Source organism: Delphinapterus leucas, chromosome 21, assembly GCF_059928025.1.
Source record: "Delphinapterus leucas isolate spDelLeu-1000000601 "Yukka" chromosome 21, BTC_Dleu_Yukka2, whole genome shotgun sequence".
Taxonomy (NCBI): Eukaryota; Metazoa; Chordata; class Mammalia; order Artiodactyla; family Monodontidae; genus Delphinapterus; species Delphinapterus leucas.
In genome coordinates, this window is record NC_143149.1 from 29,622,544 (window position 1) to 29,645,649 (window position 23,106).

General features: G+C 39.0%; 1 protein-coding gene and 1 pseudogene across 12 annotated transcripts in view; one reads left to right on the plus strand and one right to left on the minus strand.

The window, feature by feature from the left end:
- The window catches only part of NSD3 (nuclear receptor binding SET domain protein 3), a 109,238-nt gene that overhangs the window by 53,760 nt on the left and 32,372 nt on the right, over window positions 1-23,106 (minus strand). For all 12 annotated transcript variants that reach the window (XR_016391172.1, XM_089903766.1, XM_089903761.1 and 9 more), the window contains 3 exons: window positions 18,842-19,560; window positions 10,260-10,331; window positions 9,730-9,892 (listed from right to left, as the gene is read on the minus strand). Coding sequence is in view for 11 of the 12 variants with exons in the window: in XM_089903766.1 (XP_089759892.1) it covers window positions 9,730-9,892; window positions 10,260-10,331; window positions 18,842-19,516 (910 nt within the window). In the remaining variant the exon portion in view is untranslated. The remainder of the gene's footprint in view (window positions 1-9,729; window positions 9,893-10,259; window positions 10,332-18,841; window positions 19,561-23,106) is intronic.
- Window positions 978-2,894, plus strand: LOC115803227 (glutathione S-transferase LANCL1 pseudogene; annotated as a pseudogene).

The following is a 23,106-nucleotide window of genomic DNA, read 5'->3' on the forward strand; positions in this document are numbered from 1 at the left end:
ATGACTAAGAGAAAAACTACGGTTATTTGAACTTGAGAATTTGGCAGGTATTTTCTCAAAAGTGAACAAGCAAGTTTGTCACTTCAAGGAAAACAGCTGATAGTATTTGTTGCCAATAATAAAATTTGATCTTCCAAGAAAAATCAAAATATTGGAAAACTAGTATCTGCCCCTATGAGTCTTCCAATTTCCAAATAATCTAAGAATTTTCTGATGAAATAAGTGGTGACAACGAATGTGATTTTAAAAATATCTATAAAGGAATGTGTCAACATTTGGAAGATATGCATACAATATTTTTTAAATGGCCAATGTATGATGTTACAAAGTCATGAAAGGCAAATGATCCATTCAAAGTGCAAGACAGAAACCAAGTACAAAAAGTTTATTGATAGGATTTCAGATTCCATATTGCAACTACCCCAGCACTTGCTGAGTTTGGGGGCAATATCAAAGAAATATACCCACAATTATCTGAAAAGGCTATTATTAAAATACTCTTCCCTTTTCCAACTACACATCTGTGTGAGGCCAGATTATCTTCATTTTCTTCAACCAAAACAACAAACCATAACAGACTGAATGTAGAAGCAGATACGAGAATCTAGTGTCTTCAGTTAAGCGAGTCATTAAAGAGATTTGCAAAAATGTAAAAATACCATTCTTCTCAATTTTTTTGCTTGAGAAAATATTTTTCATAAAAACAGAATTAATAATGTAACATACAGTAGCTTTTTAAAAATGAACTGGTAAATATTAAAATTTTTTCTCAGCTTTAATTTCTAAATTAACATCAACAGTAATAGATATAACCTATGTAAACAAAAGCATTTAGAGTCCTCAAATTTTAAGAGTAAAAGGGGTTCTGGGACCAAAGCACCTAAGAACCACTGCTCTCTGGCAGTGCTACTCTGAGTGTGGTTCCCAGGGCAAACCAGTCTGCCACAAAACAAGCAGAGAAGGTAAGAGTGAGCATTTAGAAACTATGATAATTTGACATTGCGTGACATCTAGGCCCATGATCAGGGATCCTGTACCGTGTATTTTTTTTGTAAGGGGAGGCCTTTCATTTCCCTAATAGTTAATTTTATCGTATTTTACAGAAGTATTGGTCCATGGTGGACTGGAAAATTTTTTTAAAAGAGCAAAAAACTAGTCCTTTACCAATAACAGTTTGAAAAACATCACTGTAAAGAAAATGTCTCAGGTCAACAGAGAAATGTGAAAACTGGTCCTCTTGGGGAATCCAAGGTAAGGCAGGTATGGAGAGAAGGACAAGCAGATCTTGACAGAAAGTATGGGTATCAGCGTAAACTCAACTGACTAAGTTACAGGAAAAGGATTATATCTTGGATTTGAAATTTTTAAATTTTATTAGACATTAACGGGAGATTACTTAAGGAATTATTTTTAAACCAAATTAAAATTTCATATGTAAAATAGCCTGTGAGAAAAGAGAAACATACACAACTTGGTTTTCCATATCATCTAATCTGAGAAGAGCCAAGCATAAATTTGATTGTAATCAATCAAAGGAGGTTTATTAAAAGTCCAAGCGTTTTGGAGGACAAGAACAAAAATACAGCCTCAACTAATAGGTAGGTTTGGAGGACAGGGTGGTGGGTACAAGCAGTAGGGTTAGAAGAACACAGGACAGGTGAAAGCGGTGCTTCTCGTTTTGTCCCGAGGCCGCGGGGCTCATTTCTGGCACCATGGCGCAAAGGGCCTCCCCGAATCCTTATGCCGATTATAACAAATCCCTGGCTGAAGGCCACTCTGATTCTGCTGGGATGACTACTGAATTCTCACAACTCTTGAACAATAAGATTCGAGAGCTTCTTCAGCGAATGGAGAGAAGGCTAAAGTCTGCAGACACTCGGGACAGCACTGTTTACACTGGCTGGGCAGGTATTGCTGTGCTTTACTTACACCTCTAGGATGTGTTTGGGGACCCTACCTACCTACAGATGGCACATGGCTATGTAAAGCAAAGTCCGAACTATCTGACCAAGCATTCCATCACCTTCCTTTGCGGGGATAGGGGCCCCCTGGCAGTGGCCGCTGTGGTGCATCACAAGATGAACAATGAGAAGCGGGCAGAGGACTGCATCACCCAGCTAATTCACCTAAATAAGACTGATCCCCATATGCTCCAAATGAAATGCTCTATGGTCGAATGGGCTACATCTATGCTCTTCTCTTTGTGAAGAAGAACTCTGGAGTGGAAAAGATTCCTCAAAGCCATGTTCAGCAGATTTGTGAAACAGTCTTAACCTCTGGAGAAGACCTAGCTAGAAAGACTCCACTGGTGTATGTATGGTACCTAGAATACCATGTCGGGGCTGCTCATGGCCTGGCAGGAATTTATTACCACCTGAGGCAGCCCAGCCTTCAAGTGAGCCATGGGAAGTTACACAGTTTGGTCAAGCCTAGTGTAGACTACGTCTGCCAGCTGAAATTCCCTTCCGGCAATTATCCTCCTCGTGTGGACAGTACTCGGGATCTGCTAGTTCACTGGTGCCACGGTTCTCCTGGGGTAATCTACATGCTCATTCAGGCCTATAAGGTGTTCAAAGAGGAACAGTCTCTCAGTGATGCCTATCAGCGTGCTGATGTGATCGGGCAGTGTGGCTCGCTGAAGAAGGGGTACGGGCTGTGCCACGGCGCTGCAGGGAATGCCTACGGCCTTCCTGTCGCTGCACAACCTCACGCAGGACGCGAAGTACCTGTACGGGGCCTGTAAGTTCGCTGAATGGTGCTTAGATTATGGAGAACACAGATGCAGCGCACCAGACACCCCCTTCTCCCTCTTTGAAGGAACGGCTGGAACAATTCATTTCTTGGCTGACCTGCTAGGGCCCACAAAAGCCAGGTTCCCTGCATTTGAACTGTAAAAGGAAGGTCCCCTCACCGCAACTCACTGCATGGGCCTCTCTATACATCAAACCCGGGCGAAAGCAACAGTAGAGTCAAACTGTGTACTTTAGTTGATTTTGTTTTTCCAGAATATGTCTTTAGTTCAGTGCCTTTTTATTATTTACTTTTATTTTAAAATATCCAGGGAAATCTTAATTAACTTCAGTTTCTCCTAAAGGGAGGGTAGGTGATGTGTACAGTATTTTGAGGGCATATATGCATTTATTTCAGAACTTGGAGGCAGTCGTATTCTTTACTCAAGCTTATGAATATAACCATCTGTTACAGTTCTAAAAATGTTTAAAAGAAACTAAATGTAGATAAATACATGCTTATCGCTGGATATTGACATCCACCTCTTCCCTTTGGTATTTTTTTTTATGACACTTTTATGACTTTGCTTTTCTCTGAGTGGTTGATTATGAAACGGGACAAAAATATAACTATATGCTTCCAGGTCAAAAATTGAAAGAGTTGCCAACTGGGCTATAGGGGCCCGAACACCATTTCTCAGATTCACAATGCTTAAACTAGAGATAAACATACTTTCAAATTTGCCTCTTTTTGTTAGTAGAGCATCCAGGCTCTACAATCCAACATCTTTATCAAAAACTTCTGAAATGTGATGGTCGTTATATGAAAATTCTGATTTGAAGGTTATTTCTAGATAAGCTAACAAAAGGTTTGTTTTGTCCAAATATGCTAGTATGTTTTGGAACTACTTATGTAAATTTGTTTCTTCTTTGGAATAACTGTAAGATCAGGAAATGAGATTTCTGTGTGTAAATATATTATGATTGAGTCCACCCTTTCTGACTGACCTTCTAAACTTTGTGTTTTACTTACTTTGCAATGACGATGCTTTATAAAGCGTTGGTTGCTGGGAAGAAGCCATAAGATATTTTCCTTCCTATCTGTCTAGATGTTGATCTTTTCACTAAATAGTAGAGCATTCTACTTGTTTAAAAAGGGGGAGGGGTGCTATACTGCAAAATCGCTAAGCTTTTGACAGGAATGCTGGTTCCTGAGAAGGTATTATCCGGTGATTATTCTTAGAACAAATGGCTTTTGTCTCTTTGCATAGCCTAGGCTTTAACACTCATCCATTTCTGAGCCCTCAGGATCAGGTACTGATATGGTAGGTGAGGAATCCCTGGTGCTTCAAATTCTGTACAAGTGTTTTGACTCATCAGCTCCCATTCCTCCTCCTTCCATTGCTGACTTTCCCAGGCTTGTTTGTCTTTTCTATGTATTTTGACTGATTTTGAAACGTTTTACAGCTTTTAAGAAAACAGGCTCTAAAAATTTTTAATGTGCCTATTTCACGGCTCTCTCGGTCACAAAAACATGCTATTTTTATTGGAACTGTGAACCAAATCCCCACTGAGTACATGTTGGTTCCCGTGGATAGCAATCCCCTATTATTTTCCATTTAGCACCAAAATAGCTAATATTATTGGCAATTGCCTGACCCTTTAAAGGCTACTGACAGTAGGATCTAAAACACAGCCCACTGCTCAGTTCCCAGGATTAGCTTGTTCCTCTGTGACTCATGCTAGCTGGGGACAACCTTGTGCCTCTCAGATTTGAAGCACTGCTGGCAAGCTCTGTGCAAGCCGTGCCTTTCTCGTGAACGTGTCACATGAACAGTGTCAGCATCCACAGGAAAGCTAATCTGCCTTTGGATGGGTGTCCAGCTTGAAAAAACAGACCCCATTTGGTTTAGTTAAATGTCTTACTATACTTTTCCTGCACTTTTAGCTACTATAGTTACTAACCAAGGGAAAAATAACAAAACACTTTCTCTTAACTGGAGGAGACTGATCACAGTGCTTCACCAAACACCTTAATTAATTTAACCCCAGGAAGACATCAAGGCAGGGAGAAGAACACTTTGAATAAGATTCTTATTCCTATTTAGATTGCTGTTTAGCTACTGCCATCCATTAACAAATTTATCTATACAAACACAATCCAGTTTTCATTTTTTTCTTTAGCCTTTTAAGTTATTAAACTGGCAAGATTTTATATTTGTGCCATTGTTTATTTACGTTTAAGAGCTCAGAAAGTTTGATAGGATTTTAAACTCAGGCAAAGGCTATAAAACTCAGACTAATACCCTAACACCATGGTAGAAACTGAAACTTTTACATGAAGTTTCTTAGTTTTGAAAGGAAGAGGCATCATTTCAGTTCTATTTCTGTTACATCATTTTTCCCTCAGATGTTTTTTTTGGTTAGAAAACAAAACAAAATGAAAAAATGCACAAAACTGCTTCCCAGAAAACTGAGTAGTATCTTTTATCTCCATGTAAAGACTAGGTAGTGAAACCTTAAAACCTTGTCAAGTAGTATTCATTTATCTTGTCGTGTGCTTCTATGAACATCACGATCAGTTATTTACATCAATCCTATTGGTCCCATCAAGAAGTCCGTCTTTAATCCTTAGAGTCATTTGACCCTCTTTTCATCTTTGATGTCACTTCCAATTATTTGGAATCAAAAGCCTTCACGGTAGGTAGAGTTTTAGGTAAAAGTGGCCATTTTCTCTCCTATTACAACTTCCCGGCATGACTTAATTGAGAGGTGTACTTTGCTCATAAGTCCTCGGGTTAATTTGTGTCTCATCTTATAATGCCCTGCCTTCTCTTGACTGAGTTTGAAATACAAAATGTGAAGAGTAAACACTTATTCATCTACTCCTTTGGCTACTTGAACTCATCTATAATCCTTTGTTATTCATACTCAATTCTGACTTCACTGCTGCTCCCCCTAAATAGGTCAGAGCACCCCACTTCTGTATTGTTAAGCTGTAGAAGAACTGTTTCTCTCCTACAGGTACATATCAGAGTAGGATATTCAGGGATCCTACGCCAATGTTATATAGCCATTTACTGGAAAGGGCTGGAATTGTATGTATTTCTATGTTCCGTAAAGGATTTGACTTAACTGGTTCTCAACGAAATTTTATTAGGACTATTAAAAAAAAAAAAAAAAAAAGAACATAGGACATAATCTGTTTCCAAAAGTCAGAGTTACTTATTTAGAACCAAACAGATAATCCCAAAAGATTTTGAATTATACTTAAAAACATGAAAACAAAAACTCACAGATAACATAAGCTCATTTTAATCTTTATTTTCAACTTCTTCCTCCATTAAATCACTTACTACAGAAGAAACAAATCAAACAATTTGTCTCTTTGTTGGCACTTTGTTTCCTGCTGGCTGGAAAACTATAAAAAAGAGTGAAATGAAAACCCAAAGACCTGACAGATGGAGAAACAAGCACATCTGTCTCTGAATAATGAGCTAAATTTCCAATAGAAAAATGTGGAGGAAACATTTTTATATAACAAAAATAATATAGGTAAAACTGTCCGGTTTTAAATTTCTAAAAATATATTGGGATTAAAAGTTACAACAGGTATAATGTGATACCATTTAAAACTCTCAGTTAAAAATCTTTCTTTTCATATCTATTAATTACAACATGCAAAGAGAAAAAGAATTACTCCCAAACTCTTTTTCTCTTTTGGCCGCACCTCGAGGCTTGTGGGATCTTAGTTCCCCCACCAGGGACTGAACCTTGGTGCCCTGGCAGTGACAGCACAGAGTCCTAACCACTGGACTGTCAGGGAATTCCCGGAATTACTCCCAAACTCTTAATAGTTGTTACATATCTGGAGGATGAGACTATGGGCAACTCTGCCTTCTGAACATATATACTGTATTGTCATAAGCAGAAAGAGCATTTCATTTTTAATCTTTACACTTAAAATGAGATCTAAACAAAATAGACATGTAATCCAAACATCTTTCAATGTGCTCTTCAAAGAATTATATCTGTAAGTGTGAAAACTGTTAAATACGTTTTCCAATGCTGAGAATCTGACTAATAACAATACTGACTAATAACAGTATGGAAACCATTGATTACTATATAAAATTCAAGACAAATTTTACAAAGTAGTTTAGATAATAAGCAACACAAAATGTTTCACAGGTATCATGTGTGGAACATAATCAACAAAATGAAGTTTCATACTGTTTCTGGTTTTTAGAAAAACTACTTCAGTAGTCAAAAAACTACTTCATTTAAAACTGCACTGCACAGCCATGCAATGAAATATTATTTGGCAATAAAAAGAGACAAAGTACTGATACATGCCACAACACAGATGAACCTCTAAACATGATGCTAAGTGAAAGAAACCAGACATAAAAGGCCACATATTATATGATTAGCTTTATATGAAATGTCCAGAAAAGGCAAATCTATAGAGACAAAAAGTAATTAGTGGCTTCTTAGGGCTGGGGAGCAGAGGGGGGAATGGGAAGTGACTCCTAATGGATGTGGGATTTCTTTTTTGGGCTGATGAAAGAAGTGATAAAGTTAGATTGTGGTAATTGGTCACACAACTCTGGAAACGTACTAAAACATCATTAACTTGCAGGCTTTAAAAGGGTGAATTTTATGGCATGTAAATGATATCTCAAGAAGGCTATTATTTTAAAAACTACTGCAGGAAAGAGAAAATTTAAAATGTTATCAGCATGTACATTTTTCAAACCTAAATTCTCAGATTTCGGTTTCCTCAACAATACAAACAAAATCAGTTTTTCCAGCACTAAAGTAGGGAGGACCAGACCAGATTAATTCATAAAATAAATTTAAACACTTCCTTTCGAATACAAGATGAAGCACAGATTATGCTTTCATTTGTACCCTAGAAAAAAGCTGTATTAGTACGTTTTCATAGAGTAATTAAATGTGAAATTCTTTATATAATCTCAAAAGGATGCCTTCCTAAGGGGACAGAACTGAAGAGCCACAACTCTCACGTGATGTAATATCTTAGAGTGCTCTGGAGGCCCAGATAGGGACTTGTGTATTGTTTTATCTAAGAAGGCTTGTCCCTTTCTTCTCCCATTCAAGAATCACAGATTATTAAATGTGCAAAGTACTCAAGAGATTAACAGTCCAACAGCCCCACTATATAAATGAAGGGGGCTAGGACTGCCTCCCCCAGTCTCTGTAAATTATGAGTAGGGGAATTCAATTACTTTCCTTTTATTATACAGTAGTAGATAAGAGTGGAGGTTAGGGACTAAGATTTCTTTGAGACTCTATTTACAGATCCAAAACGTAAGGATAATAGTACCTACTTCATAGTGTCGCTGCTATGAGGACTGCTTAAGAAAATATACAAGAGAATTGTTTGTTTTTTCATTTATTTTTTGGCCACGTCATGCAGCACGTCGGGTCTCAGCTGCCCAACCAGGGATCCAACCCATGCCCCACGCGTTGGAAGCGTGGAGTCTTAACCATTGGACCGCCAGGGAAGTCCTACAAGAGAATTGTTTAACACTGTGCCTTGCACAGGAGTGGACATCCAACAGTGTTGGTTTTTTTTTTAAACTTCTGCCCCATCGATACTTCTAGTCACCCCAACCTTTAATCAGTAGATTATAGTGACAAGATGATTGCCTTCTGTATCTGGGTGGATTTCTTGCTGGGTAGCACAAGAGTTACAAATATGGCGGATCCCGTCACAAATCTGACTTGCCAGACACTTCTTCTCCTCATAACAGTGAACAGGGACCAAGACAGAAAGTTTAAAATGAGAGAAAAAGAAATAGGTGCAGGGCTTCCCTGGTGGCACAGTGGTTAAGAATCCACCTGCCAATGCAGGCGACACGGGTTTGAGCCCTGGTCCGGGAAGATCCCACATGCCATGGAGCAACTAGGCCCGTGTGCCACAACTACTGAAGCCCGTGTGCCACAACTACTGAGGCCCGTGCGCCTAGAGCCTGTGCTCTGCAACAAGAGAAGCCACCACAATGAGAAGGCTGCACCCCGCAACAAAGAGTAGCCCCCGCTCACTGCAACTAGAGAAAGCCCGTGTGCAGCAGCGAAGACCCAATGCAGCCAAAAATTAAATAAATGAATAAATAAATTAATTAAAAAAAAAAAAGAAATAGGTGCAAAGTTGTCACAGACAATAAGGGACTCAACAAGTGAGTTCGCAAAGCAAATATCCAGAAATAAATTCCCAACTCCAACCTTCCTCTGGCTACTAAGCAAGTCCATTCCAAATGCTAAAATCTCAGGAATCTATTCTACAGGTTTTGGTCAAACTCTGGAAAAGGAGTAAAGTTAGAATACATGTTTTTTTAACATTTATTAACATTCCTAAGGTAGGATTCTATGCCATGTAGCTGGCTTCAAACCATACTTCTATTTCATATTGAATTTATAAGGATGTCCCAGTAAATTTACAGATTCAAAAATGGAGTAAAAAAAATTTTTTTCATTAAAAACAAACAAACCACCCCCCGCAAAAAAAAAAAAACAAAAAAAATGGAAAGAAGGAGGAAAAAGGCATCTTGCAAAATTTATCAGGATGAAAAGCACTTGTCTGAGTAAAAAATTACTACCCACAGTAGTCAAAGATGAAATTAAAATGTTCAAAGAAAGCTTGGCCCAAATGTCTATTACGCTCATATACGACATCTCATTACCTATCGGTCTGCTTGCTTTTGGAGGTCAGATTAAGGTTTTTTAAAAAAATAAGTGTGAAAGAAATGATAAAACATAGGGTGTTCTAAAGGAAAACAAGGACCATGTCAGCTGTAGAGGCTCTCTGCCAGTTAAGATGACCTAATTATTTCACTGTTCTTTAAAAACTGATACTGATATGTGTTTGGGTGTCAGATTATATTATCACGTATGTATTATATTCATAAACAACATTTTAGATTCACTTTTTTGCCACAACTTTTTACTAATGTCCATTTATGCCTTTTCTTACCTCTTGTGTTAATTTTGGTGTGAACCTCGAGTTGGGGATCACTTGAAACCATACAAGGCCACCAAGGATAGGTTCCCACCTTAGACCAAACAAGATCGCCAACCTGGAACTTAACACCAGCAGACACTTCTGTTGTTGGAACAGAAGGTAACATCGGCTGAACCTGTAGGAAAAGGTCATAAAAAACTTCACTCATACTTTTCTCTGATGCCTGCTATCGGTATCTAGCAAAAGGGAAGAAGAGAGGAGGAAGATAGGCCCCACCCCAAATATTGAAAAGAGGACTGGTGGTTTCTGTTGCCAAATTATTGATAAGGCATCTCAAAAATTCACATCTATTAAAAAGTGGTCATAGTTTTGAAAAGGAAAATAATTCGCTAAAAATATCTACCTTTTAAAACCAGCTCCAAGATTTATTTCAGTATAACTTCTGAAGTAATAATACACGCTATGTGTGTTCTAATTTAATCACTCTGCTTCCACCTTCTCACACCATGTTTGGTTAGACAGTATTCACTGAAGCCACTCACCGGGAGCTCCTCTTTCAGTACTGGATCTTCTCTTGGTTTTTCTGATACAGTGTCAACCCTCTCATTTGGTCTCTATGTGAAAAGAATAAAATGGCAGCAAACCAAAGAACAGTGACACACACAAAGAGTCAAAGAAAACTAAACAGCAAAGGGAATAAAGGACATTTATTAGCTGAATAATGTAAGGAGGAAAAATACAACTTACATAGTATGTGATGCTGTGTCTTAACATCCATTGTCCATTCTACACCACAGCTATAGCTCCCATTGCTTACTTTATCACTTTTAAAACTTAATTTGTTGATTTTCATTTTTTTTTTAACCTAACAGAGTGCAGAAAAATGGGCACTCTGAGATTGCTAGTAAGATGTAACTTGGAATTCTTCTAGAGAGTCATTTGGCAATATGTATGAAAAGCCTTAAATTTTCAGACTCTGACCCTGCAAATCTACTTCTAAAAGTGTATACTGAAAAAGCACTGATATATACACATACTGATAGATACACACAAAGATAAGCACACCAGTGCTATTTTTAAGAGCAAATATTAGAATTAGACATTAGTCTAGATGTCCAAAAGTACAGAATTCGTTAAATAAATTGTACTACAACTAGATAGTGGAATAATATAAATTTTTTAATGACACGGAAAAATAACAATATAATGTTATTTGAAAACAGCAAATTGAAAAGCGGTTTGTATAGTGTGATTCCAATCTTGGAAAAATAATTTCTTATGTGTACAGAAGAAAAAGACGAGAAGGATACCACCAGGTGATGGAATAAGTGATTTTCTTGGATGTGCTTTTCTATATTGGTCAAATTGCTTATAATAAACATCACATTACTTTTCTAATCATAAACCCCACAAATACGTTATTTAAAAATTGATTTCTACAATCCTCTGAGGAGGCAATTTGGAAGTATCTATCAAAATTCAAAATATGTACACTCTTCAATTTAACAATTATATTTTAGGAACCTATCCTACAGAAACACACAAAATGAGAAAATCTAAGCAGAGGGATGGTAACTACAACATTATTTCAAGTCACTAATCCACATCTATCAAAATCTTCCTACTTTTTTTTTTCCTACTTTTTATTTTAAAATAGCCTGTATACACCTTGAAAAATATGTGATACATTGTACAATAAATTGATAAGAGTAGTTATCTTTGAGGAACAAGATTAGGGAAGCGGTGAGGGAAGATCTATACTTGTATATTATTTGTGTTTTCTGTAAAAAGCAAATTACTTTTGTAATTTAAAAGGTTTAAAAACTTTTCTTGTCAAAGAACAGAATTTAGTTTAGATGGCTTAAAAAAAGAGAAATATATCCATTAACTTAGCTCTAATTCCACTTAAAAAGTATTGCTAATTCTAGAAGTTACTTAAAATTCTCATTCAATTAATTCAAGCAGTTTAAGACTCTGCTATAAAAACAAAGTTTTATTAAATAAAAGAAACTGTAAAAATGATGAGGAAATGATAAGTCAGACTCATATGCCAAACCCCAAGTATCATTCATTCATTCAGCAGTGCCTACAACTTTCCAGGCACTGTTCTACAAGTTGGGTATACAATGTTGTAACAGACAGATAGGATCCCTGACCTCAAAGAGCTCACAGTTGGGTAGAAGAGACAGACATTAAACAAACACAAACATACACTCATACAATGTAAATGTAAAAAGAGAAATAATGGTGTGTCTGTATGTAGCTATGATATGAAGGTCAGGAAAGGCCTCTCTGAGAAAGTATAATCTGAATCAAAAGAGGAGGAGTTAATCTAGTAAAAAGTGGGGGAAAGACCACTCCAGAGAGGAGTGGCATGTGTGAAGTCCCTGAGGTTAAACAAAGGTAGAAACTTCAAAAAAGCCATTACAACGGACTTAACTGCCCCAAGGAAGAGAGAGGTTACAAGATGGGAGTGGAGAGGAGGCTACATCACCAGGGCCTTGTAAGCCACACTTAAGTGTTTTATCCTAAGTGCACCGAAAGCCTCTGAAGAGGATTAGGTAGAGAAGTAATACACGGCCAATTTCTGTTTTAAAAGGATCACGTTAGCTGTTACATGGAGAATGTTTTGGAAGGGAGCAAGAGGGGAAGCAGAATGTCTAATTAGGAGGCTACTGAAAATATTGGAAATAGCCCAAGTGAAAGAAGTAGTGGCAGCTGTTGGTGGGCACTAAATTAGCTCTGTCAGATGCGTCTGTGGTGGCACCATGACTAGCTAATCCAACAGGACACGCTCACTGAGCAAGGAAAGAAAAATCTATGTTCAAATGGGAACTTTTGTCCTTATCTCTGGTGTAATGAGACAGTTTAAAAATACGGTCCAGGGCTTCCCTGGTGGCGCAGTGGTTGAGAGTCCGCCTGCTGATGCAGGGGACGCGGGTTCGTGCCCCGGTCCGGGAAGATCCCACATGCCGCGGAGCAGCTGGGCCCGTGAGCCGTGGCCGCTGAGCCTGCGCGTCCGGAGCCTGTGCTCCGCAACGGGAGAGGCCACAGCAGTGAGAGGCCTGCGTACCGCAAAAAAATAAAAATAAAAAAATAAAAATACGGTCCACATTTGCGTAGGCCCGTCCGGCAGCTTCATTTCAGTCCACAAACGTAGCTTAAACCTTCACCTCAGCTTCTCATTCTCAAGCTACAGCAGGAGGACAGGACCACCTGGGGAAGTACATATGAAGCCAAGAATGCGAGTCCTCCTCCTGGGCACATTCAGTCTTCTGATGCTGGGGTGTTAGGGATCTCTGTAACTCTGAGGGCAGATAGATATGGAGTGACTCATCTTTGCCAAACGACAGAACCCTACTGTTGTTAAGAACTCGTCTGAAGCTCAGTAACATTTTTCCCTTTCTGGATTAAAGACAGGATTTCCTCCAAAACCTTTTTATTATTCAAATGTCTTACCTCTTCTTGATTTTTTTTGTTTGTTCCATATTGTTCACATTTCCTCCAGGGTGGCTTGAAACACTGTTAAAATCACTTTCAAAGAACTGAGATTTTTTTACACAGTCATTTTAAAAGGCAAGAAATGGCAAGGGAGAAAAAGAGGCCCAAGAAGATTTATTCTAAGCTTTCAAGACTATAAAAATAAAAGAAGAAAAAAAAGTCAAAGAAGGATGCTGCAGTGACAGAAAGGGAATATACATGGTAAAATGTGCTAATGCGTGAACAAAACAGTCATACTTACTAGGCATTTAGAGACCTATGACTTGAGCTCAAAAGAAAGGTAAAGAGAGAGAACATAGTATCACAAATACCAATTAGGAAGGGGAGTTTTTAAGATTAAATGGTCAAAGGAAGCCAAATGCTTAGGAGTCAAGAAAAATAAGGAGTCAGAAATTGCCAACAGATAAAATACTGCTGGGTATAAAATCCATTTTCCTTCAGTTGTTCAAAGGATAAGCTTTAAAGAGATTAAAATCAGGGCTTCCCTGGTGGCGCAGTGGTTGAGAGTCCGCCTGCTGATGCAGGGGACACGGGTTCGTGCCCCGGTCCAGGACGATCCCACATGCCGCGGAGTGCTGGGCCCGTGAGCCATGGCCGCTGAGCCTGCACGTCCAGAGCCTGTGCTCCGCAACGGGAGAGGCCGCAGCAGTGAGAGGCCCACGTACCGCAAAAAAAAAAAAAAAAAAAAAGAGATTAAAATCAAATAGGGACTGAAGACACCTTTTTTGGTACTAGCAGTGCTGCTTCAGAAAGAGAAAGCATCAGAGAAAAGGTGACAGTGAGTGAGCTCCCCATAGTGTTCGAGTCATCTTAATTTTTTTTTAAATAAATTTATTTATTTTATTTATTTATTTTTGGCTGCATTGGGTCTTCATTGCTGCACGCGGGCTTTCTCTAGTTGTGGCGAGCCGGGGCTACTCTTCGTTGCGGTGCGCGGGCTTCTCATTGCGGTGGCTTCTCTTGTTGCCGAGCACGGGCTCTAGGCACGCGGGCTTCAGTAGTTGTGGCACGCGGGCTCTAGAGCGCAGGCTCAGTAGTTGGGATGCACAGGCTTAGTTGCTCCACGGCATGTGGGATCTTCCCGGACCAGGGCTCGAACCCGTGCCCCTTACATTGGCAGGCGGATTCTCAACCACTGCACCACCAGGGAAGCCCAAGTTATCTTAATTTTAAATGAGGGCTTCCCTGGTGGCACAGTGGTTAAGAATCTGCCTGCCAATGCAGGGAACATGGGTTTGAGCCCTGGTCCGGGAAGATCCCACATGCCGTGGAGCAACTAAGCCCGTGCGCCACAACTACTGAGCCAGTGCTCAAGAGCCCGGAAGCCACAATTACTGAGCCTGCATGCTACAACTACTGAAGCCCACGCACCACAACAAGAGAAGCCACTGCAATGAGAAGCCCGTGCACCTGAACAAAGAGTAGCCCCCCGTTCGCCGCACCTAGAGAAAGCCCGAGTGCAGCAAGGAAGACCCAAAGCAACCAAAAATAAAGTAAAAAACAAAAAAAATTAGGGGGAATTCCCTGGCAGTCCAGTGGTTAGGACTCGGTGCTTTCACTGCTGAGGGCCCAGGTTCAGTCCCTGGTCAGGGAACTAAGATCCCACAAGTCGTGTGGTGTAGACAAAAATAAATAAATAAAAATGGTCTTTTTAAAATTAAAACCCAAGAGATTTATCAGGATGAATAATACTCATCAAATCTGGCAGAATTCAAAATCCTTAATAGTTTTCAAAACATTAAGTAAAATCATATTCTCTAAAAGAACCAAAAACTTATGTCATCTTTTAAGGTAGAAAGAAAAATGTGAAGTCAGTAAATTGTTTGTGCATTTTTCTTTTACTTTCTGAATAACTGTAAGTTCACAATGCATACGAACAGTTTCTAAGAATTCTAAGACCTAACACTCTGAGGCTGGAGAACCAAATATAACCTCTAACTTAGTGCTAATGGGACCAAACCAGCCATCTGGCTTTTTATAAGTGAAAATGGCAAGCTAAGAGTTAATGAGACTGGCCTTAGTGGATAAGCCCACCAAAGTGCTAGTAGAAGACCAATGTTTGAATAGGGCCTACACTCACATGCCTGAGGCATTACACCTGCCAAGGAGGAAGAAATGCAGAAACATTTCCACATGTTTCTAATTTGGTGGGAGAGAAAACAGCTTAAAGCAGCTTTACAAAATATACAATTTCAGTAGTGATCTCAGGTCTCCTGCTGCCTGGATATTTGGACACATTTTCATTGTTGAGAAGATATACTTAGGTTGTTCCAAAGAACAGCCACTCTTTAGAAGGCCAAACAGCTCAGAATTGGGAGGAAATACTTGTAGATCAAATATGAAGAAAAAAGGAAAGAAAAAAGAAGTGAAATCTTGAAGTGTATTATTTTAGATGAGATTCTGTTTGCTTTGTTTGTCTCAGAAAAGAACCTATGAGCGAGTTTTAATGAAGAAGTCTACATCTATATCCATATATCTATAGCTATAGCTGTATCTATCTACATATCTGCAAACCCAGCTTGAGGACAGTCATCCCAGGCACACAGTTCTCACTATGCTTCCCTCAAGCATCTGGGGGAGGGGAGCTGTCCCGTGGTGTGGGCAAACTCTTACGTGGGCTTCTTTCCCTTCTACGCCCGCTACAATGCTGAACACCAAGGGCGTTGGACCCCCAGTGACAACCAGGAGGCACAAGAGCATCAAAAATTAAAGCACTTAAAAACAACTGTCCTGAAGAAAGCAAAAGGGATGTTGTTCAAGTTAAGAAAACCCCATTAAACACATACACAGTTAAAAAAAACCAGGTTGATTTGGGCACATCCCTTGTCCGCATGGCTTAGCAGAGACACGGCACTAACAACAAGCAGGGCCTTTGGGGGCTCCAGCCCAAAGTTCTACTGTCAGAATGGAGCATCACTTTTATGGCACCATCTCTTAAGCTTATAACTGCCTCCCATGTGTGATAAAAGTTTAATTAATCAAATTCAACTAACAAGAGCTTAGCTTTTCACCATATTTCTTTGAAAGAAAAACCCCTGGATTTTCCCCCAAAGCTCAACTTTCAGGCAATGGTCTTGGTAACATTTAGTGCAATCAATGCCACTTAACACATCTATACCTTCAGTCAAAGTGACATTCCTTTACCCCAAGATACTGTAAGATCCTAAATAATGAAATATTAAATTATGCCCCACATGATTTACTAAAAAGGAAAATGAACTAAAACTCTTAAATTACATCTAACCATTCTAATTCCTGGATATAACAGTTAACTGAAGGTTTAAGTGATATAAACGGCCAGACATAGCAGACATCCAACAAAGACAGAACTGGCTTTAAAATCTCACTGAAAAGTGACTACTAGAAATATCACATCACTGCACTGAATTTTTTTCCTAGATTCCAATAAAACAAAGAGTGGATACAAAAAATGAACAGACTATCTTCTCCTGCCTCTGCTTCCAGCCCTATTTCTATTTTGTGACATATTTTAAACTATATAATTTAATATTTTTACCAATAAAGGCAAGAAGTCTAGCCTAATAAATAAAATTGGATATTCTCCTATTTGCCAGATTCTCTAGAGCAGAAGCAAGACGGGCCAGCAAGATGGTTCTTAGGACCTAAGCTAAAACCAAATGCAGGTTTTATGCATTTTCGTGATTGCTAAGGATCATAGTGCATCACATGTCTTTTCACTGCAGGTCCATGAAAGAACTGCTAGAGTGGAAGTCTCTGGAGAGTAAAAAGTTAACTTCTCTCCTTCCACTGATTCATTCATTTAATAAACAGTGTAAGATACTATGTGAGCTAAGTTCTGTGGGGGGCATTTAATAAATGACATAAATTCAAAGGCATTCCAGAAACCACTTAGTTTCAAAGCCTTCATTTTACAGCTGCAGAACTAAGATGGAAGAACTACTAGTGTCTGCAATTACTCTTTATCTCATCGCCCAGTTTTATTTTCTTCATAGCACCTACCACTATCTAAACTTAGACTCATTTACATACGTATGTGTGTATTTTCTGCCTCTTCTTAGAATATTAGTACCCTGAAAGTAGGCATCTTTACTTTTCATTCACTGCCCGACTTTCAATTCTTAGAAAAGCGTCTAGCATACATTAGGTACTCAGTTGGTATTTGTTAAATGAATAAATAAGAAAACTATAGAAAAATGAGAAAAACATACTGAAATATCACACTGAGACTTGTGAGAGCCTAGAACCAGTGTGACCTTTACTCCAGAAAAACACCATATTTGAGTTGTGTGAAGTAGTGGAACCCAGCTACCAAGGAAAAGGTGAGTTGGTAAGATGTAAACATTACTTTGAACAGAAGATGATAAATTAACTTATTCAGGCATAGCAGATAGAAAAGCATACAACTGTCACAAAAATTCATAGATATTCATTTCTTCCCAAATCAATGTCTGGGGACATCTTCAAGTAACACCATGTATTAGAATACTAACTAAAAACTCTTCATTCAAGCTAGCATTGATTTGTTACATACTTTTCTTATTAAGAAAATTAATACTGAAACCTCAGAGATGTTAAAAAGAAATTAGCAGCATGCATCTTAAGTTACCATTAAAGAATGACTTTTATAAAACCTCTACCTGAAGATTTAGTGAATATGTATGAATACTAACTCTGATTTTATAAAAAGAGTTCCTTTATTTACTTCAGGTTATTTTGTGGCAAACACACTAGTAATGAGGGTTAAATCTAAGCTCTACTAGCAAAAGTTGGTCTGGAACAATGGAAAACCAATATCATTAACCATCTCTCTCTGCCCTTCCTCTTCATCTTCAGAAACCAGGAGTTTTTTGTTTGTTTGTTTGGGTTTTTTTAACATCTTTATTGGACTATAATTGCTTTACAGTGCTGTGTTAGTTTCTGCTGTGTAACAACGTGAATCAGCTATACGCATACATATTTTCCCACATCCCTTCCCTCTTGCATCTCCCTCCCACCCTCCTTATCCCACCCCTCTAGGTGGTCACAAAGAACCAAGCTGATCTCCCTGTGCTATGCGGCTGCTTCCCACTAGCTATCTATTTTACATTTGGTAGTGTATATATGTCCATGCCACTCTCTCACTTCGTCCCAGCTTACCCTTACCCCTCTCCATGTCCTCAAGTCCATTCTCTACGTCTGCATCTTTATTCCCGTCCTGCCCCTAGGTTCTTCAAAACTTTTTTTTTTTAAGATTCCATATATATGTGCTAGCATACGGTATTTGTTTTTCTCTTTCTGATTTACTTCACTCTGTATGACACACTCTAGGTCCATACTCCTCACTAAAAATAAATCAATTTCGCAGAAACCAGTTTATTACGAGCAAAATTAAGTGAGGCTATTAAACAAAGAAACATAGGAGGCAAGATTTTTAGTGTCACATGTTTCTAAAATATTTCTTTACTCAGATGTCGTCCATTCATTTATTCAGCAAATATTTACTTACCACCTATCATAACATCCCAAGCTCCATGCTAGGGATCAGATGAAAGAAGTTATCAGAAATATTTATATTTGGAGAGAGAAAAACTGAAAAAGGTCTCTTGGACTTCCAGTAAATGTGAAATATTACAAATTTTTTCAAAAAGATGTTTCAACTTACATTTTGTTCCTCTGGTTCTAATCTGGGGATTTTGTGTGACTTGCGCTCTTCAGATCTAGATGAATCGTGCTTGTTGCTTTTTTTCCTCTTTTCTTTTCTGCTTTCATGCTTTGACTTTGTGTGCTCACTTGCCTGTACTTCATTTAAAAGGTCTCCACAAAGGGAAGACTCAAACAATTCCCTGCCATTCTGGATAGTTTTGGTTATTTTTAGTTTAATTTCAGGTGAGCCAGTCTTCTTTGGAATCACAGTCTGTGGTACTGAAGGAGGAGGTGGTGGCTGTGGAGGAGAAGGTTTTTCCAGAATTTCATGTGGTCTTGTGTTTGGAATTTCTGAATGGTAATAGTCAGTGGGGCTAAAGTTTCTAACTGCACCAAAGCCATTGGCCGACCCATTGGGATACTGGTTATAGGACTGGTATTTGGTTTGAGTTTCGTACATGCTGATTGATGATGGGTAGCCATTCGTGAGTGGAGGAAGATCTTCTGTTGTAGGTGGGTACTGAAAGCCTTGCTGCAAGGTAGCTTCGTATGGTGTCTGGCCACCATCTTCAACAATGTCACTGTTGTTATCAAAGGCATCCTCCTGACGGATGTTGGCGGAGTCAATGAGTTGAGGTGGTTGCTGAATTGTGTTTCCCATGATCCCTTGCATGAAAGAGAAAGAGAAATCCATTGTTCTGCTCCAGCATCCTTAACTTTCCCTTTCTCTCATCGGGCCTAAAGTTTTAAAAGAGAGATTAAAAGGTGTTAGTTAACATCCTCAAAGACTAGAGGCTAATCAACTGCAAAAGGATTAAAGTAAAATATTCTGAATCCAATTTTCATATCCAGATTTGCACAAACTAAATTTTTAAAACAGGTAGCCAATATAATTCTGACACAGAGCAAATACTTTTTATCTTAAATGCTTATCTGTGGGCTTCCCTGGTGGCGCAGTGGTTGAGAGTCCGCCTGCCGGTGCGGGGGACGCGGGCTCGTGCCCCGGTCCGGGAAGATCCCACATGCCGCGGAGCGGCTGGGCCCGTGAGCCATGGCCGCTGAGCCTGCGTGTCTGGAGCCTGTGCTCCGCAACGGGAGAGGCCACAACAGTGAGAGGCCCGCGTACCGCAAAAAAAAAAAAAAAAAAGCTTATCTGTTTGAAACTCAATTACTTTCACAATAACTTGAGTAACAAAATTTTATCCTCTTTGCCATCATGCAAAACAGTTTTGACATTCCTTTCTGTTTCCTAAATTAGAGATTATAAGTCTCAGTTAAAACTGTAAATTGCAAAATAAGCAGTGTCCTGACACATACAAATTAGGTTCCATGTGTGCTTTCCTTAAATCATTCATATTTTATCCAGTGGTTCTGTTATTACAAAAATAATAAAATCTTATTGTAAATATTTTAAATACAAAAATTAAAAGGCCAAATCCTCTCCCACTCCACCATTCCCATTCTCCTAAGTCATGGATAACCACTGTAAATACTTTAGTAGGTACTCTTCCAAATATTTCTCTACATATTTATACACAAAATGTTTAAAATAGTTTATTCTGTGACTTGCTTATTCAACTTAAAGTATGTCCTAGATATCTTTCTACATCAGCATGTACAGATCACTCTCATACGTACTCCACTCTTTCAGTGGTTGCACAGTAAACAACTGTGTAATCTACCCTAACATGTTTAACCATTTGCGTACTGACAATCATTGAGTTGCTCACAACTGTTTGGTATTATAAACAGGTTTACAGGAAACTTTCTTGAAACTGTATCTTTATGCATATATGTATTCTTCCAGGACAGATCTGAATTTTGATAGATACTGCAAAACTGTTTTATAGGCTGTACTATATCAATTTATACTCATACCAGTAGTGTGAGGGGGTGCCTGATTTCCTATACTCTTGCCAGTATCTACTCGTTTTTAATCAGTGGTATGTACAGCAGAATCATCTTTACTTTTACAAAAGGCACATGTCAAGATCTATATACTGATGACTCTGATTCAGTAAATCTGGGGTGAGGCCTAGAGCATGAGTATTTTAAGGCCACATTCCAGCTCACACTGATGCCCACTCCTGGTTGGCTCACCGCATTATACGCTCACAATTATTGTGCCTTCTCTAGAAGGTGTCTGAAAATGCCCACACTGTGTAACAAGGTTATAATATGGATAAGCATCTGCTAGGAAACGCTCTAAGACCACTCTGCTTTGTCATAAGGTTTGACAGTCTCACATCTTCAGACAGAGGATTAATGGACTGCCCAGATATTATTTTGAAAATCCTATAAACATTTCTTCTAAAAACCTCTAAGGCTGAGAGGATTTCACTACTGTATCAAGTCTGATGAATTGACTGTAGCTGCCGGAATACTGGGAAGAGGATTCTGAAGCTACAGTCCAGTTCAATTCCATGACCAACTAATAATGTCCACCATCTTGGTTCTAGTAGGATTTACCATAATGATAAAGCAAGTAACCCAGAACAGCAAAGGGAAGAGGGAAACAAAAGCTGACAACACTTTCCAAGGTGTATCCAATTAAACAGCTGTTGTTTATTCTGCTCTTAGCAAATGGAAAGAATTTTAGAAGTTCTAAAATTGCAAACAATGAATATGCGAGCATATAGGAAATCAAACTGCCCTTACTGCTCTATAGTGGAGTGAGGCATGGGGGGCATGGGGTGTGAGAGAGCACTCCCGCTTTTTTAGCATCTACTCTGGGCCAAGCACTTTATATGTATCTCATTTAATCCTCAAAACAACTCTGCAAGGTATCTGATTCCTGTCTCCTAGGTAAAGAAAGTGTGTTTCAGAGGGGTTAGGTGTCTTGCTTAAACCCCTATAACCAGGGGGCCGAATTAGGATTTGAATGTAAGCATCTCTGACTCTAAAGCCCAAGACTTTTGCCACTAGGCCACTTCCATTTTCTTCAGCTGTAGGTTCTGAGAGGATTTGTTTCTTTCCTTCATGTGCTTTTATTCCTTGGTCACTGCCAAAATAACGACTAACTATTCTATAATAACCACCGCTGACACTTAAAGAGCGCTTATTGAGTGTGGCAGGAGCTGTTAAGCACTCTAAATACAGTACTACATTTAATGCTCCCAACAACCTTCAGCTAGACATTAATGTCAGTTCCCATTATGGATGGGGAAACAGAGGCAAGAGAGGTTATGACTTGCTCAAATGCACAAGGCTAGTCATTAGCTGACAGCTGGGATTCGAGCCAGGCAGTCTGGTTTCAGAGTCTGTGATCCTAACCAGCATACTGTACTGATAATGCTGACAAAGGTTAGAAATCATTTCTTTATATATATAGCTTAAGAGTTGAAACATTACCCTACTCTGACCCTTGGCAAAAATGTATATAGCTCACAGACACTAGAAGGGTATGTTCTAAAATTCCATAAACAGGGACTTCCCTGGTGGCGCGGTGGTTAAGAATCCGCCTGCCAATGCAGGGACACGGGTTCAAGCCCTGGTCCGGGAAGATCCCACATGCCACAGAGCCACTAAGCCCATGTGCCACAACTACTGAGCTTGCGCTCTAGAGCCCGCGAGCCACAACTACTGAGCCCGTGTGCCACAACTACTGAAGCCTATGCACCTAGAGCCCATGCTCCGCAGCAAAAGAAGCCACCGCAATGAGAAGCCCGCGCACTGCAACGAAGAGAAGTCCCCGCCTGCCGCAACAGAGAGAGCCCACGTGAAGCAACAAAGACCCAACGCAGCCAAAATGAAAATAAATTAATTAATTTTAAAAAGTAAAGGAATACTTAATTAAATCATTATCCTGTAGTAAAAGTCAGATGTGAAAAAGAAAATAAAAATAGAAAAAAAATAAAATAAAATTCCATAAACACACATGGGGCAAGTACACAGGTAGAATTCAAAAGTTCTCCAAACTTCCAACTTGAAGGCAAGTTAAATACCAACAATTGACAAGATGCAACCTGTGTTTTTGGTTCTCATAATTGTTGTACACAAGATCAGCTTCCAGATAGTCTCCCCAAATTTTATAGTCCACAGAGGTTTTCAGGCACATGTATTCAGAGACTAAGATTTCTGATGCTTTCGATTTAGTTCCAAACACAAACTTCTAAGAAGTTTGGTATTTTCCCCCTTCTCTTCTCTAGCTCTATAACCAAATATTTTATTTTAGTTTGAACTAAGAACAGAAATAACATTACCCTATTACAATTATAGTATAAGAGTTTACAATTACAGTGTTTTCATATACATTTTTTTAAATTAATTAATTTGGTTGTGCCG